This window comes from Perissodus microlepis, chromosome 14 (genome assembly GCF_051167445.1).
Source record: "Perissodus microlepis isolate ML-2025 ecotype Zambia chromosome 14, ASM5116744v1, whole genome shotgun sequence".
In the NCBI taxonomy this organism is placed as follows: domain Eukaryota; kingdom Metazoa; phylum Chordata; class Actinopteri; order Cichliformes; family Cichlidae; genus Perissodus; species Perissodus microlepis.
Genome location: NC_140474.1, coordinates 22,789,421 through 22,807,297, shown reverse-complemented (window position 1 = coordinate 22,807,297; position 17,877 = coordinate 22,789,421). Strand labels below are relative to the sequence as shown.

The window sequence follows — 17,877 nt, the reverse complement described above, 5'->3', positions numbered from 1 at the left end:
TCATTTTCATCTTTCGTCGTCTGTTAAGTGGAGAGCGCACATTCAGTTTTCTGTATGTCATGCTAATAACATCTCAGTGTCAAGCATCCACCTCTCTGCCTGCAGCCTGATGGGTATCATATTTTGTGTACATATTACCCTGCTAACAAAATTTGAAATATGATCAATGAATATCTACATGGATGTATTTGAATAAACTCCACACTGATCATTGCCCCATGAGCTCAGTGACCATCAGCATGGCTGATGTGACTGCATGAGACTATAGTTTCAGTTTGGTTTATACAGGCATCCTTTATTCTACGTTAGGTGCTAGTGTGTGACTTGAAAACTGAAATTCTAGGTCCAAAGGGTCCTTTTCACTCTTTTTAGCACCTCCTTCACCTCTGTCTTGTATGTTTTGGTTCTTTTTTTCCCTTTTCAGCTCTTATTTGTCTTGCTCCGGCTATTTTTTATATGAGATCTCTTTTCACTGTTTCTACTTTTTTATGTCTCTCTCAACCCCTCAGGGTGTTTTTTCAACTGCAGTTCTAGAGCAATTGATTATACCACACTACTGTACATGACTGCTCTTTCCCTGTCTGCAGCCAAACACACACACACACACACACACACACACACATACACCACCCTCATCTGACTTTGCCTCCCTCTCACTGTACTTGACTTTTCTGAGTCTATTTCTCTCTGCCTATGCAGCAGATAAAAAAGGAACCATGTGGTAGATGTATATACACACACACACACACACTGAAACTGATGCTCAGTGCAAACAGGCATAAACACATACACTCCAATAAAGGACAAATCCCGAGAGACGTAGAGTACAATCTCAGTCGAAGTGAGAAGACAGGAACAGGAAAAATAGATAGGGAAAAAAAAAACACATGCATATTAACATCCTTCCCATCTCCTCTCGCATCCACTCTACCTCTAGCTCTCTCTCTCTCACTCCCTCTTTCCCTCACACACAAGCACAGACAGACCCCCCTCTCACACAGGAGTAGATAGAGAGTGGTGAAGAGCAGAAGGAGCTGGGTGGCAGGAGGGAGGCAGGAGGGCTGTTGTTTATTGAACAAAGCCAGGAAAGGAGCGTGCAGTCCTGGGAAGAAGAGCCGCTGTGAAATGCCTCGAAGGGAGCCCGCCAGCTACTCCTGCAGAGACCTGAAGGTAAGCTTCGTTCACCGCCGATGGAGGAGGAAAAAAAAAGCAGAGGAAGAGACAGGGAGAGGAAGGCAAAAGAGGAGAGGGGAGGTTTTTAAAGCCATTGATGCATGATACGACCGTGGCACCACGTCCAAGCTGTCTTCTCTCAGTTTGACTGCGAATGGCATAGCATGACAGCATTATTTGTTTGAGAATTGACAAATAAAAAAAGTGTGCATTACTACAAGGAGAAATCCAAAACTGTGAGAATCCAATATCCAATATTTAGAAACAGCGAATGCAATGGCCGATTGAAAGAGAACATGTAAGCTAATTCAAGAGGAAGAGACCGGGAAAAGAAAAATGTTTACGGTACTTCAGCAATAACCTTTATCACCACATCTTGCACCCCCCCCCCCCCCCCCCCCCCCCCCGCCCTTTACCCCCACCCCCAATCCTATGTCACTGCAGTGATATATAGATCATCACTATGCATCCCCTCTTTGCAGGGGGCAGGGTAATCAAAAAGGCATTGAATATCTCTGACGCAAGCAGAGAAAAGCCTGTCAACACTTCTACTGTTTGTGCCTATTTGGGCTCCGTGCTGTAGTTCTCTCAGTACAATGCAGGAGTTTTACAAGCGCAGCAGCGAACCTAAAGTGAACGTGCATCTGTGTGTTACTGTAAGTGTGACTGTGCGCGTGTGTGTGTGTAGAGGGGGGGGGGGGGGTCTCGCACGTCCGACATGCAGCGCAGCATGTTTGGGCTTTGCATGTTTCTTTTTTTACATTCTATAAAAGTTGGAGATGAAGCAAAAGACACTGGGCCGTGATAGCTGCTGGCATGAATATTGCAGACTGCATCAAAAGTGTTAAGAGAAAATAATTCCTCTTTTCTGGCCTGGAGATTATACAGCTGCTCGCTTTAATGTCTCATGCACCCCACTTTTTTTCCCCAACCTCCCTTACTGTATGGCGGACTCTGTGGGAGACACATCTCAAGAGTTGCTGCTGTAAAACTTTGATGACATTGCAGCGGGCTTAATGGCCACATTAAATGATCTCTAAAGCTCCTGTCTGTCCTGGTATCGTCTCATCAAGGCACATCGGGAAGACGGTGTCAAGGCAATGTGCAGACTCGATCATGATTTTTTAATGTGGAGGAATACTAAAGCCGATGCTCTGATCATTAACCACATTTTTACACATCACTCAAACTCAAACCCAGAAAAAGGGAAAGCCCGGGGTGATATCCTAATGCCGAAATTTGCAACAAAAACCTGCTTATTTGCAACACTCGACGTTACTTTTAATCACTGCAATTCACCGTGACCCTTCTCGCATCTGCTTGAACGGTGATTTGCTATTTCAAGGCTGCAGATGGAAAGTGTGAACTGCTGTGATGTAATGCTTTTTGATAGATAGGCCTTTGACCTTATAGGGCTATCATTGCAGCTGTAACTCATGGCTGTGCACCTCATTCCCCCCTCCTACTAAGCCCGTGTTCAGATCTCCCTAACAAGTGGACAAAACAGGGCAAAGGGCAGGAATAATGCTCAGCAGGATCTAAAGAGACTCTCAAAAGACAAGACAGTGTGAATAATTAATTGGATGTGTTTATTTTGTTAAGACTGTGTGTCTCAAGGGGATGGGGAGAAAACCACATCCGCGATTCTCTAATACCACAGTGGCACATTTGTGTCAAGAGATTAGCCAGCCGTGAAGATTTTGTCTGTCTTTCTTGTGCTTTTTGCATCTTTTCTTTTTTTTTTTTAGTATCACACGCCCTGGAAAATGTGCATCCATCTCCGAGTGCAGCTCAGAATTACAGTATCTTATTTTTTGATAGATCTACATAAAGATGCCTTATTTATGCAGCCCTACTGAACTAGTTGCCATCTATAAATTCTCCTTCAGTTTTAGCTTGTGCTCTTGATAAACTACTGTCTATAATTCAAAGCCCCGCCACTCTGTGAGCTGTACATGCAAGCAATCTGATGCTTGTGTTGCTGAATACAATTTCTTAAATAATCTAGTCTTTCCCTCAGGAAGATCAATCACTCTGTTCATGCCCTCGTAAATCTGCAACCAATGGAAATTGGTGCTTGTCCACTGTATGTTAAAGTGGCACCTACAATGCTTATGTAGCAGATTTATAACATGGCACACTCTCTTGCTTCTGCCACAACTTCACAGAGCGTGCGTTTTCTCTATAGTCTCGTCACACATAAAGTTGATAGAGTGCATGAGACTGCTGCTGCTGCTCCAGCCTACACACAACACAAATAAACCTTCACCCTGTGTTTGGTAATGAGATGACTGCTTCAGGGATCACTGCTTTGTGTCATGGTTGTCTTTTTGTCCAGCACACCTATACTAACACAAAAAACATTAAAGCATGTCTACACTTCTACATATACCTAGGGTTACCCATCATGAATGGGAAAAAAACAGCTTTAGGGATCTTGTAGCTTGATGCAGTGTTGTTCTGTACGCGGGTAATTGCCAAGAAATCTTTTAAAAATTGTTGGTTGTTTCAGGACACTTTGCTCTGAACATCCTTCAGTGAGCTTTCCAGTAACATATGCTGTCCAGGTGGTGTGAGAGGATTAAAAACTAATGCTGCAAAGCTACCTCTTTAACAACAGGACTGTAAAATGTACTCTGTCACTGGCTACATTTTAAAAAATGTGAAAAATTGTCACATTTCCAGGTTAAGTGGACATGTTCATGATGGGCCGCGCTCCTTTCTGTTAGCAGCAGGTTATTGCTTGCACTATCCTTTATTTACTATGTTAAGGGAGAATGCTTGCACTATGCACATGGCTGCCTTTGTCAGGCATTGCAGTCTGTAGGAGATGTGCATTGATGTCTCATATCCAGTGGATAACATTTTAAGCCAGGCCAGTTAGCTAAATCACACAAGGGCAATTGCATTGTGGGACATTTACATGGTGCATGTACTTGTAAATATCTGTCTTCAGACATGCTGGCAGAATTGGATGTTGTTTAGTTTGAAATGCACCAGTCTGCTATTTTGTTTGGCCAGTATAACAAATGCCCATGAATATCATTTGCAGACACAATGGCAGCTTGACTAAATTCGATCCATATCGTGTAACCACGTTTTTTTCCTTTCTCTTTTCGTAAGAACAATGCGCATTAATCAGCATCGTGATAAATAAAGCTTTTTATACAGAAGAGCACATACTGCTCGTGCACATACTTAATTTTGAGCACTCGAAAAAAAAGTACAATAATAACGTCAAAAAGGATGAAAATGTAAATACACCTCGGATCTGTTCTATCGGATCAGGGTGATTTTTATCAGGTTTTATGCACGGGATGTGAGCATCCATCACCAAGAGGAAGATGATGGATCTGCAAAGTCTCCGTACATTTACCATTCATTAGCAGAGATGCAAGAGCAACGTGCTGCACGGTTAAGGCCTGTGGAGTGACACCATGTTCTTTTTTAATTTGACATCTTTTGAAAGAATGTTTTCAAGATTGCTCTGCTTTTTTGCTTCGACACCAACTTGCTTCACATTTATGCAGATTGGACTCACTCACAGCATGTCATCTGCTGTCAGAAACAGAGGTTTGAGCTTTCCGCTGAAGGACACGTCAGCAAAAAACTGAGCAGAGACCTTGTTACTCTGCTGCTATACCCAACACACTGGAATAAGGTTTGGGTTTGTTTTGTTTTTTGTTTTTTAACATGCAACTGACAGACCCTAATCTCATTTCATTCTGACTTAGTATGTGCTGACTATGGAGAAGGAGCATCCTCAAAGGGACAAGCACGGGGACACAGTGAAGCATGTTATGAATTCTGATCCAGATCATGACCTTTGGCTCTTCCACCATTCTCCATGTGCTGCCCGGCTCTGCAGCCCCACCCCTACCATGCTTGTGGCCTCACTTCACCTCATCTTCCCCTCCTGTTCTGTCCTCTACAGTTAGATGAGGCAGAGGATTAAGACTGATTTTGGATGCAGAGAATTTGTATCAGTGGGTCCAATTTATAGACTGCACAGAAGAAGTTAGGGGGTGTTAGGGAGCATATCCACCTCTCTGCCTCACACATCTCACTTCTGTTTCCATCACGTCTCTCACACTTCAGGCCAGCATGGTTGAAGAGGGTGCGATTTGGCTCCAGTAGGTGTTGGGTTTTAATCCCATCGACTCCCACTTCAGCAGCAATGTGAAATGGCCATCACTTTTTCTTTTGTAAAGGTGCTCATCTTAGTGGAAGACTGACATTTTTGGCTTTGGTGAATTTTTTGTAAAAACTGTACAGTAGTGAAAAGACTCAATCAAGGAAGGTGTGATGCAAAGGATGTGTGTGTGAGAGAGTGGGATGAATCATTAGGAAAATTATTTCTCCAGTGTGAATGGAATGTCTTGGTGCAGCAGTGTCACTCCGGAGAAGGTCATTCGAAGGAAGGGCACAACTGGATACACTCAGCTCACTATCGGGCATAATGGGAAAATGGTACATGGTAAGTTGGTAAGTTCGTGTGTGTGCGTGTGTGTGTTTGCAGAGCCTGGAGACAAACTAGCTGGGGACATTTTTAGTCATTTGACCTGCCCGACCTCAAAGTGTCATAAGTGAGCAGAGATAGGGATGAAGCCATGTTATTTTATGGGCCAGTCTTAGCCTTGGATAATCATGACAGGTCCAGTAACCATGACTGAAGGGAGGAGTGGAGAAGCATGGACAGTCAAGCAAATACAAAGCTCTTGTGCTCCTGTAGAAAGACTCTACCAGTGCAGATATCTTTAACACGCAGGGACTGGTAAACCTAAATCTAGCTGACGTCTTAATGTCTTAAGATAATCCTAAAAACATCTTCACAAAATTAGCAACATCTGCCTTTCTTCTCTTTTTATTCTATTTTTTCTTATTCTTCATCCTCAGCCTGTGTTTTTATTTTTTTCTCACTATCAGCACCATTTGTCTTTCTTTTTTTTTTTGATGAAACAACAGAAAACACTCATCCATGAGCTCAAAATCTATGGATGAGATCCTCCAATAGTCCTGTTTTTACCGTTGAACTAAGGGATACTGCTGTGTTTGCTGCATATCTTGCTGCCATTTGTAACCCTGTCATGCTCAGCAGAAAGGTCAATGAGGAATGGTGAAATGAAGCACCACTGTCAGGTAAAAGTCTAGTGTGAAGTCACTAAAAATGCATGCTGTTTTATTTGTATTAAAAATACTGCAGATTTTATCTTTTATTTTGGATCCTGAAAGTTATTCCTGACTGGGGCGAGCGTCAGCGTCAGCATTTCCAAAATAAGCACAATTGCAAAGCTTTTCGACAGGAAATAAGGAAAGCACAATCGATAATCTCCACATAATGTGAAATAAAGAAGAAATTGGGGGATTACTGAACCAAACAGTTGATCAAGTAAGAATTATAATTCAGGATTGGATCTGATTCAAGGTCTTTATTTGCATGTTGGTGATTAGTATTGATGTGAACCTCTCTTAGCTCAGTTACAAGCTCGCTCTTACTTCACAAAGCTGACAATACAAGTTTCTGAAGTTCAGGAAAATATAGGAAATTAAATCACAAAGCAAATGCTATTCAGTACCAGTCAGCCCCTGAGGGGAAATTATAGTGCTTGCTACAGGTTAGACGGAGAACAAAGCACATTTTGCTGCGCTCTGTATGGATAATTGTTTATAGCATGCGGTGTCAGCAAATAAGGGAAATATATGTAGTGTAGATATCCCTTAGGAGGCAAGTTGCCTGGTTTACTAGTACCTCTTGGCTTTAAACACAATAGATGAGTGCTCTTGTTATCAGGACACAAACACAATTCAACCAAAGCATCCTGTCACTCTTCGGGTAACAAGATAAATGCTTGTTACCCTCTTAAAGCGCTGAGATAAAACACCCCAGCTGGTATCCATTTCGAACACTTCTCATTCGGGCTTGTTGAATCTGCAACTGCGAGCAGACACTGCAATTACAGCCTTTCTGAAAGCGCACACGGGTCTGGAGTTCACAAATCTCTGGGGAATCATATTTAATTCATGGGAGAACCTAAAAAAAAACGAGTCAGAAAGCGAGACCTTGCAACCCCTGCAATGTATTCAGCAAGTTATGCTGAAAGCTTTGTGCGCACCTCTGCTGTCTGTCTGTCTGTCTGTCTGTGTTTTCTCTGCTCAGATGCCTGTCACGTCACTCTGCCCTTTGCTTTGGACGATCATTGTCAACACTACATTCCTGTGTGGATCTGGTTTGTGACGTGGTCCTCTCACTTCCCCTGTGCTCGCTTTTGTATTCCCTCCCCTCGTTTGTCAGTGATCAAATAAAGTAACATCAAAGACAGATGGCAAAGAAATGTCAGGTGTTGTTAAGGTCAAGAACGAGCCACAAAGGTAATTTACTGTTCCTTTGCTTGGTTACTTTCAAGGCCCCGTGTATCCCTTGTTCTTTGAGCAAATTAAAAGTATCTGATTTTCAAATAACACCCAGGGGCTCTATAAATTAATTGCCTCTTTTGGGGCTCCAAAGGTGTAGTAAGATTGCTTCCAAAACTAGGGCTTTATCTGAATCCCCACATACGCACCACTTCCCTCTAAAATTATAGTAGTGGCAGTAATTAAATCCCACATCATTCAGGAGACGTTCAAAGTGTTCCCTTTCTACTTTCCCTGTCACTTTGGACCTCACACAACAGATGTTTAAAAATACCTGTTTTGTAATACAACTCAAGAGCAGAGGAAAAACTCTTTAAAACCGCATCACACTGCACCGGAGACTGTCACTGCACATCACCTACTGGCTTCAGTTGTGCTAAAAACAACCACAAAGAAAATATGTATGCTCATTTTATATTGGAATAAATGTAAAGGGAAGGTAACAGCTGAAGGTGCTTATTTCTCTGCCACTAACTGATTAAGAGAATAATCATTAAATTTAATGGGCAGGATGATGAATAGAGTGAAAGCAGTGTTCGGGGTTTTTTGTTGTTGTTGTTTCGTTTTTTATCGAGAGAGCGGTGTGTGCGAGTGGGTACACACAGTCACAAGAACTGGCAACGATGGTGATGAGGAGCCTGCTCTTTGGGAAAATGACATCATTAAAATAAAAATGTGCAGCTGAGCCTCATCATCCAGGCAAATTGGTCAGCATTGGGCACTGGGTCACCTCCCACGTGATGAGGTCAGCTAATCCCTTACTTAGGTCTTGTTTGGCAAGGTGGTTATAGTCAAATATTTAATATTTACTTCATGAGTCTGAACTGGAAATAAAATTAAGGGAGCACATCAGGGTTGTTCAGGTGCTGACTTTTGCCCTCATGTCCTCCATTTGTGTGCATTATTTTGTGCATGAAATAATGCACAAATGATTTGCTTTGTCAAACCTAGTTTACAAGAAACTGAATTCATGGAAATGCTCAGCCTCACAGCTGATATCCTCAGTGTGGTTAGGTTTATGTAACAAATGCTCACATCCTGTCTTGTGATTCAGTCTTGACCTCAAATGTTCCCTGCGCTGTGTATACCAAAACATAACCGTGAAAAAATATTCATGCTTGACTTGCTACATGCAGATAGTGGATTGCCAGTACAGTTATTGATAAAACATGTAAACTACACTGTCAGCAAACATTTTGGCACGTTCAGTGCTCTAGTTTGGCAGTGTGCTGTGTTCATTAACTAGCAGTGTGCGGCCATGATGCTAGCTCTTCTTGGCGGTGATCACGTACAGCAGTTTTTTGAGCTAAATACTAATAAATACATATGGCTGTGTTCTCACTGATTAAGGCTCAACTCAATGTCATTCAAGAAACCAGTTTGAGGTGACTGGAGTTTTGTGGCACCAGAAGATGGGTGCACTGTGGTCATAAAGGGATAACAGGGTCAGCAACAATACTCAGATGGGCTGCATTACTTAACTGGTACAACTAGACGCATTTTCTAATGTATCCTCATTTTGATGACATAATTGGGACCTGTGTGGTCTTCTGCTGCTGTAGCCAATCTGCTTCATGTTGTGCATTCAGAGACGCTCTTCTCCATAACTTAATTGTAATGAGTGTTTGGTTTGTTTGTTTTTTTGCTTTGTTTTTCAGTTGTTGTTGTCTCCCTGTCAGCATTTGGTCATTCTCCACTGACCTCTAATATCAGCAAGACATTTTATGCCAGTGAACTGCCACTAACTGGATATTTTGTGTTTTACTGACCATTATAAAAACAAAAAGGTCAGGAAAAATGGGAAAAATCCTAGCAGGTCAGCAGCTGTCTCACGTTCAGATTCACATAAATCACCTTTCTTCCTCATTTCTGACACAGTTTGAACTTTAGCTGAATGTCTTGGCCATGTCTGCATTCCTAAATACATTGAGCTGCTGTCTTGTGATTTGTTGGTTAGATATTTGGGTTAACAAGCAGTTAAAGAGGGGTAAAAAAATAAAGACATTTTGTGCCTTTATATTTTGAATGTCTTTTGTTTTCTTCAAAAATAAGCTTACTTTTGCTTCTACGCAGCAAAGTCAAGCTGCCATAACAGTAATTTCCCCCCACAAGTACATCCCTGGAAATGCCTACATGAAAAAAATCTTTATATAGACTTTTGAAAAAATATATTGCAACAATTACAACTGCAATGGCTTGACCTTTTTTAACCTTATAGCTTTCTGTGACGTCTTAATATACCATCTGGCAAACCCTGACATAATGACAAATTCATGCGATTTCAAAGCCATTCATCCATTTTCTGCTTATCTGAGTCCTGGTCTTGGAGAAGCAGTCTGAGCAGAGACACACCTTCTTTCTATGCAGCTACTGGCTCCCAGGCCAGATGAGACATGAGCTCCTAAGTGTATCCTCTTCAGGCCAAGTGTTTTGGGTGCTCAAAACACCTCGCCTTAAGAAGTGTCCAGGAAGCGTGCTGTTGCCCAAACTGTCTTCTTTCAATGTGCCATCTCTATTCTGAGTACTTCCTGAATTACTGAGATCCAAGAGTGAACCTAGAAACCATTTGAAGTTTGTTTTATTGAGTCTGTTTTGTAAAAGAGTGCACTTTCATGGGTGATGTTATTCTTTCATTTTCTACCTATATGTTGTAGGCGTGGTTTAATTCAGTTTTAATTAGATTTTATTTATATAGCGCCAAATCACAACAATAGTTGTCTCAAGATACTTTATGTTGCAAGGTAAAGACCTGCCAGAGATTAATAATAACTAATGATTAAATTCAGAATGGTGTAAAAACACAGTTAGTGGGGAAAAAAAAAGAGTGAAGAAGAAACAGCAAATCAACACTCACTCAACTCACCTCTCATTCTCACCAGTCCACCTCTTAATTTCAAGCTGGATCCTCATCCCTCCTTTGAACCAGGCCTGAGATACTTTATTGGTGCAACAACTCCTTCCCAGTCTGGAACCTACCATTTTTTTTAGCTTAAAACCACTGCCTCAGATCTGGAGGTGCTAAGGAAAACTGTCCCAGTGTAAGCTGGAGGTCAACAATCCACAAAAAGCAGAGTCGAGATCCTGTGAACATAAACCAGACAGCCTTAAACCACTGGCTGAGCCTACAAATCCTGTCTGCAAAAGTTATGACCAACATATTTTCTAAAGCACCCAAATCTTGCTACAGTTGCACACGGACCAAATCAGCTTCAGTAATGGATGCAACTAAATGCAATGTGTTCACGCAATACCTGTATCTGTAATGCAATACCTAGGGGTTGAAATGTAAAAAGCCTGAGATTGTACCTACAATGCAGTATGTACTCTTTCAGTAACATAGCTATGACCTTTTATTGTTTGTCGCATTGGTTTATTTTAATAAACAAATGACCATTCTGGAAATATGTTTAGTATAACAAATCCCATGAAGCACTTTTTCATTTTCGACAGGTTAGCTCCAGCTGAGGATGGCAGGAGATTCCCGAGTCCTAATGGACCACAACATGGAGATAGGCGTCACCCCTGCACAGGTATTCGCACAGTACACACACTGTATTTTGCCCAATCTCTATTACTTTATATTTAAACAACTGGGAGAGACTAAATGTGAAATACTAGAGAAACTATATGAGAGAGCGGAGGTGAGACCTTGTTTTTGGGAAAGCAGGGGTAGAAAAATAGATGAGAGATATATAGAGAGAAGATAAGAATGAATAATATGGAAAGATCTGACATTGAAAACAAAGCAATTTGACATTTTCAAAAAAATTATGGAAATGCTTAAGAACCTATCTACCCTATAAAGTAGATATGCTGTAGAATTATTGAATAGATAAAATAAGTACTATGGACATGAATTAAGGCTACCAAAGTGTAATTTTTTTAGTAGTTTAAATAAGTGTTTAATTCAGTTTACCTGGCAGTGAAGATAATGACCAAAAAAACAGCCATCCCAAATAACTAGTGGAGTTGTTATCCATCCTGAATTTCCAAGCTGATTGAAACTTATGCAGCTTACTCAACCTTGTCTGGCGAGGCTCAGTGAGAGAAAACCCCCAGTACTTACTAGTGCCAAACAGAGACAGCTAATGAATTTGTTTTAAGGGCCATCACCCCCAGGGACAGTATTGACTACAAAGGCTGGAGTTTGGGCAGCACTAGCTGTGATGTCTTCATCTATCACTCAATTAACCCAGCTCAAAGAGTGGAAATGAAAAGGCCTGTTTTGGCTGTCTTTCATTGAAAACCTCTGTAGTAGCATTTAACAACTCGAGAAAACACGGCCATACGTCAAGTCATCTTGTCAGTAGAGAAGAAACGCTTAAAGCATTACCTTAAAAAGCGGTGTGCCGACTGCATTCTGCATGACTGTTTGATGCATTTTCCCTGACTATGGTCTGTAATAAGGAACCGCATTGACATTTAGTGAACGCACGGTCATCAAGCCACTAATTGCAATGCAGATCAATAAGAATAGTCTTTCAATTCTTCTTTTTCGAAATGGTCCTTAAAAACTGATTACATTAAATCTATATCTAGAAAATCAATAGTATATAGATGTGACCTAGCACAGCTGCAGTTAAAAAGCAGCTGACACAGTAAAACTATTTGAAAATTAAAATAAAAATCCGGCAGGTTTTATTTTTCAGGCATTACAATCAAAGGCACCAAAAAGGACACTGTTTGTGGCTCACACTGTGCTGTTCTCCAACTAAACTACGATAATGATCATCCCTATGATGGATGTAACTTTCCTGTTGATGAACGTGTGGCTGTGGGGAGAAATGGTTTGCAGGTGTAAGATTAGCAGAAAGAGACACAATCGTTGTCTCGTCTTGACACAATCATTTCATTTACCAACTGAGATCTGACAGCGTCAGTGTCTCAATAAAGAGTCCCTGTGCTTTTCTGAAAGGTCCCTTAAAACATTGTCTTTGGTGTATGTTGGTCTTTTATGTATTTATTTGTGTAAGAGGGAGGCCAAAAAAACATTTTTTTCCAAATCATGTTTGAATTTATAGCTACATTGTGAAGCATTGCCTTTTCTAACCATAAATAAACTCAACAAAATATGATATTATAATATGATATTATAATAATGCCTACAAGTGTAAGGTGATTCTTTAGTTATACATCAGTTTTTTTAGGGTCTTTTAAAGGGTCTTTTAAAGGATGGTGGTAGATCTGTTCTTATCCGAGGTTGCAAATGTTCCATAGAGTGCAAAAGAACACAAGGGACAGGGAGGAAGGCAGGGCACAGTTGTGGAGCCAGATTGCCTCGCTGGAGCTGGGCCAACATAGACAAAGGCTTGAGTGTCCTTGTGTTCTTGTTGTGTCCTTACTCTCTGTTTCTTTTTTGCCCTCTGTGTATACATAGACATCTACAAAGTGACTTTATAACGGCTCTTAATTTGATTTGCCTCGCTTATCTTCTCTCCCTCACCTCTAGTGTGGCTTAGCAAAACCTGATAGAAAATCCCATACTGCAGTGATAGTTAACACATACATCTTCCAGCACACTATACCTAACAAATTCTTCAGAGCAAATCAATGTGGGTAAAATATCCCTCTAATTCTGTCTTTTCATGCCTAATTTCTTTGACCGTCTTTCTTTTCCTTACTTTGGCACTCTCTGTCTTTTTTCTTTCACATAGGTGAAGAAGCTTCCCAAACATTTGAGGGAGCCTCAGATCTCTACAGAGCGAACCCACCTGATAGCCGACCCAGTGAAGAAGCCACGTCAGCGCTACGTGCAAAAGGATGGTAAATGCAACGTTCATCATGGAAACGTGCAAGAGACCTACCGTTACCTCAGTGACTTGTTCACTACGCTGGTGGACCTACGCTGGCGTCTTAGTTTCTTTATTTTCACACTGGTCTATGTAGTCAACTGGCTCTTCTTTGGGTTTCTTTGGTGGCTGATCGCACTCATCCGTGGGGATCTAGTGCATGGTGACGAGGAGGGCTGGACCCCCTGTGTGGAGAACCTTAATAGTTTTGTCTCAGCCTTCCTCTTCTCCATTGAAACGGAGACCACCATTGGGTATGGTTATCGTGTAATCACCGAAAAATGCCCCGAAGGTATTATACTACTTTTGGTGCAGGCCATCTTGGGTTCCATTGTCAATGCCATGATGGTGGGCTGCATGTTTGTTAAGATTTCACAGCCAAAGAACCGTGCTGAGACCCTCATGTTCTCACACAACGCTGTCATATCGGTGCGAGATAACAAGATGTGCCTGATGTTTCGGGTGGGCGACCTGAGGAACTCTCACATTGTGGAGGCATCGATTCGAGCAAAGCTGATCCGCTCACAGCAGACCAAAGAGGGGGAGTTCATCCCGCTCAACCAGACTGACATCAACATTGGCTTTGACACAGGGGATGACCGGCTGTTCTTGGTCTCACCACTCATCATCTCTCATGAAATAAATGAGAAGAGCCCCTTCTGGGAAATGTCCCTGGCGCAAATGGAAAAGGAGGAGTTCGAGATTGTGGTTATTCTTGAGGGAATGGTGGAGGCCACAGGTATGAAGGGGGTAAGATTATCAGGAAGGGGTAAAGGAAGTATGGGAGGGCATACAAATGAGGATAAGTCAATAAAAAAAGAGATGAGGAAATCTTGCAAGCAGTGAGCTAGGATGGATTAATGGATGGAGAGGCGAAAGAGGAAAGGTGAGCCTGCCAGTAAGCGCTGGTGACTGGAAATGGTGTAATTGATGGAAAGACAGAGATACTAATTAAAACCTAATAATAATGCATGAAAGATCTTTCCTAATCTATATGGGTCAGTTTAGAGTCAATAAATTGTTTGAAATGTATATTTTCTTAATTCCACAACAGTTGTTGACTGTTCTTTTATTTAATCCATAACTGCAAAACTAAATATTTCTTCCTTCAACCGAGGCAGACAAATAAACTCTAAAACCTCTTTACAAATGTTTATCTGTACCGGCATCTCTACTGTTGCTACTTCAAAGTTTTGCCTTTGATACTGTTTATTTTCAATTCAGTGAAGCGTACCTACCTGCAATGTTGGCGTGTGTTTTTGGTAAAAACCAAGCAGTCCTGAAAAGTGCTGCAGGCTGGTTACATTAATGGGGCAGAGATGACCAGGTGTTTCTGTAAAGTTCCAGAGAGCTTGTATTTCCCAGCTTAAAACTGCAGTCAAGGCCACAAGTTCAACACAAGTCAAAAAATATGAAAGATTATGATGTCCATGTGCCACTGAAGGGATTTGCAAAAACACGGCCCATAGATAGCTGTTCATTTGTCAATCTAACTTGTTCCTGTGGCTTTGGCTAAATCAAGTATTGTTTATATGCCAAACCTGCATTTTTTAATGGCCTTTGTTGAAGGACTGATTACAATATACTCATTTTAAATTAATTGAATTATACATGCTACTAATTTACTTTATTGAATTGCATCATACTTCACATGAGTAAAGGAGACACACAGTGATTAGCGGTCTGATGATGCCACAGTTGGCTTTTTGATAAGTCTAACAAACCATCAAATGACCTAATATGACCAGACACAGCTTTGCATTCGTGTGAACATTTCTGCTCTATTTCATCTTATTTATTTATTTATTTCCTTTTTCCTGCAAAGCACCAGCAGTCATCCCACTTCCTGCTCACACTGCTTGATACTTGACTCAGGCATTAAATCACCTTTCGCTTCACCGGCAGAGACCATGGCATCATGCAGGGGTTATGTCGTCACTGTCCTTGACCGCTAGGCAACAAACTAATCTGACCATCCACCAGCCCTCCCCCACTTCCTTTTTCGTATGTGAGACTTTCATTCTGTGCGTGAGAAAGAACACAGTGACAGACAGAAAGCTACCTCAGGCCCAGGCTTTACGTGTCGTTAGGAAAATAAAAAGTCATTAATAAACAAAATATCCTGCGTACGACCTCATGTGGATGTCGTCACATATATTTTGGAAGCGATACATACGTGGTTGGTGAAACTGGCTTCATGCTCTCGCAGCCATTACTTGTTAGCTGTGTAGCCTGTGGTGTGCAGCATAATGGTGAGTCAGGCTCTGGAAATCACTTACAAGAGGCGCTTCCACATTATTTGTTTTTTTTTTTTTTTAAAAAAAAGCAAAACACAAACATGACATATTAAACCAAATTTTGCTTTTCAAGTGTAATTGCAATAACAAAGGCGGCTCTCTGAAATAAAAGCGGCTTATAATACACTTCACAGTTAGTCAACTTAAAATCGTGGGAAAATGTCACAATACAATAACCGAGTCTAATGAGTATAAGATGAGTAAAATTATGCAATCATGTTCACACTTTTTATTCCAAATTTAAATTGGAGTTTAAAATAAAGTTTAAACTGAATGAGATTCTTACACAAGACTTTGGATCACTTTAGCTGATGCAACAAAAGCTATAAATTTCATATTTAATTGAAAGCAAGGAATGGTTTTACTTTAATAAAAACAAACAAAAAAATAGGCCACCCCTTCTTCCCTCACTCCCTTTTCTATAAAGCAAGTCTTAATGGGAATTACTTATTAATACTTATTATTATTATTATTACTTATTAGTACTTATTAATACTTTTTTAATAATACTATTTAATAAAAATAATAAAACCTTTTTTAAACAGTTTTATGACACCTATTTGAAAATTCCAAACTGGTAAGGTGGTGATTTGATTGAAAAAAATTTCCTGCATAGCCATAGTTGTAGATACTAAAGAGCCTGTTAAATGCTATATAAGTGTTAAGCGCTTATGGAGAAGTCCAGCACAACAGGCTAGTCTTTCTCTCACATAAAATGAGGTCATCGCACCAGCTATTTTGCTGGAAAGAGCAGAGATCCAAACTTCCCTGGTCAACAGCACAAACACCTCTGCCCTGTTGTAAAGGGGGGACAATGAGGTACAATCAAGTTTTCATGAAAGTACGCCATATGTAGGCAAATAACATTGCCGTGCAGTCAGCTATGAGAAGAGCACACAGAGACTGTGTGCAAAGTGCAAATAAATGATTCAGTCTTCTTTCATTAATTGGCATGCAGACTCAAACATGCAATCCATATTGTATTAACTCAATTAACAAATATCCATCTATCTTTCTCAAAATAGCCATACCCGACATGAGAATACTGGTGCCTTGGTTTGAGCTTTTATGCTGCAACACAGCATGAGAGAGAAGTCATTCAATGATTGCAAACAGCAATTTGCTGACCCTCCTTTACAGTGGAGGTTTTAGTTATCTTAATAACAATAATTATGATGCAAAATTTGTCTAAATTTTTTTCTTTTTTTTCCTTTTTCTTTTACAAAATGTTGTGGTGTAACAAACAGGACGCTCTTGGTGTCTTGACTGATTTTGGGAAAATATCCCTTTACAAAGTTGCACTTTTGAAGAAGGTCTCTTCTCAATTACATCACAGTCCAGTGCAATTCAATAATCCATTTTGGAGGGTGGCTTCTTTAATGAGAATCAAAACACTGGAATGAATCCTGTGGCCAAGAATTATGGAAATGTGGGGCAACATTTATTAAAAACATGGGAGCAAATTGTATTACATGTGCATGCACTACGTTTTATGCACTCAATTTAGTAAAGTGTGCCTTGCTTGTAATTTCCTCATTGGCTGCACTCTGGCTGTGACTTTGAGTCAGACTCTAGATTTAAGATGTACGGTCACGGTAAAAAGAAAGTACACCCTCTTTAAATTCTAAAGTTTTACATATTGGGACATGATAAGAAATAATAACAGTGCCTTAGATGAACTGCAAAGCAGGAAATATATATTACACAATTTATTCAAACAAAACAATGGCCAAAATTCTGAAACACTTTAATATAAAAGGTACACCCTTGATGTTTCCGTATAAACTCAGAGAATAAGTAGCAGCTAGATGCTCCTAATTAAATGCACTTGATAAAGTGATCATCAGCAAGTGTGGCCACTTCTAAAAGGTAGAGTTTTAGGTATTTGTCAGGTCTGAAACATTCAGTTTAAAACAATGTTTGGAGGAAATACATTCAATTGAGTTAGATTTTCCTTATATATCACCAAATTAAAACAACAGTGGCCTCAAGGCAATTCAGATTGTAAGGTAATGGCCCTGCGACAATACAGCAATGATCCTAAATCTAGTCAATTTGGCATAAAGTCGATCATCTCCTGTGAGAAAGATCATTCACAAGTGGAAAGCATTCAAGACAGCTGCCAGTCTTCCCAAGAGTAGATATCCCAATAAATTCATTCCAAGGTCAGATTGTGCAAGGCTCAAAGAAACTGAAAAAAGAAGAGC

General features: G+C 40.5%; 1 protein-coding gene across 1 annotated transcript in view; it reads left to right on the top strand.

The window, feature by feature from the left end:
* The first annotated feature begins 841 nt into the window (after positions 1-841).
* The window catches only part of kcnj5 (potassium inwardly rectifying channel subfamily J member 5), a 31,264-nt gene continuing 14,228 nt past the window's right edge, over positions 842-17,877 (top strand). The window contains exons 1-3 of the mRNA XM_084950263.1: positions 842-1,170; positions 11,035-11,114; positions 13,239-14,112. Coding sequence (XP_084806389.1) covers positions 11,052-11,114; positions 13,239-14,112 — 937 coding nt within the window. The 5' untranslated portion in view covers positions 842-1,170; positions 11,035-11,051. The remainder of the gene's footprint in view (positions 1,171-11,034; positions 11,115-13,238; positions 14,113-17,877) is intronic.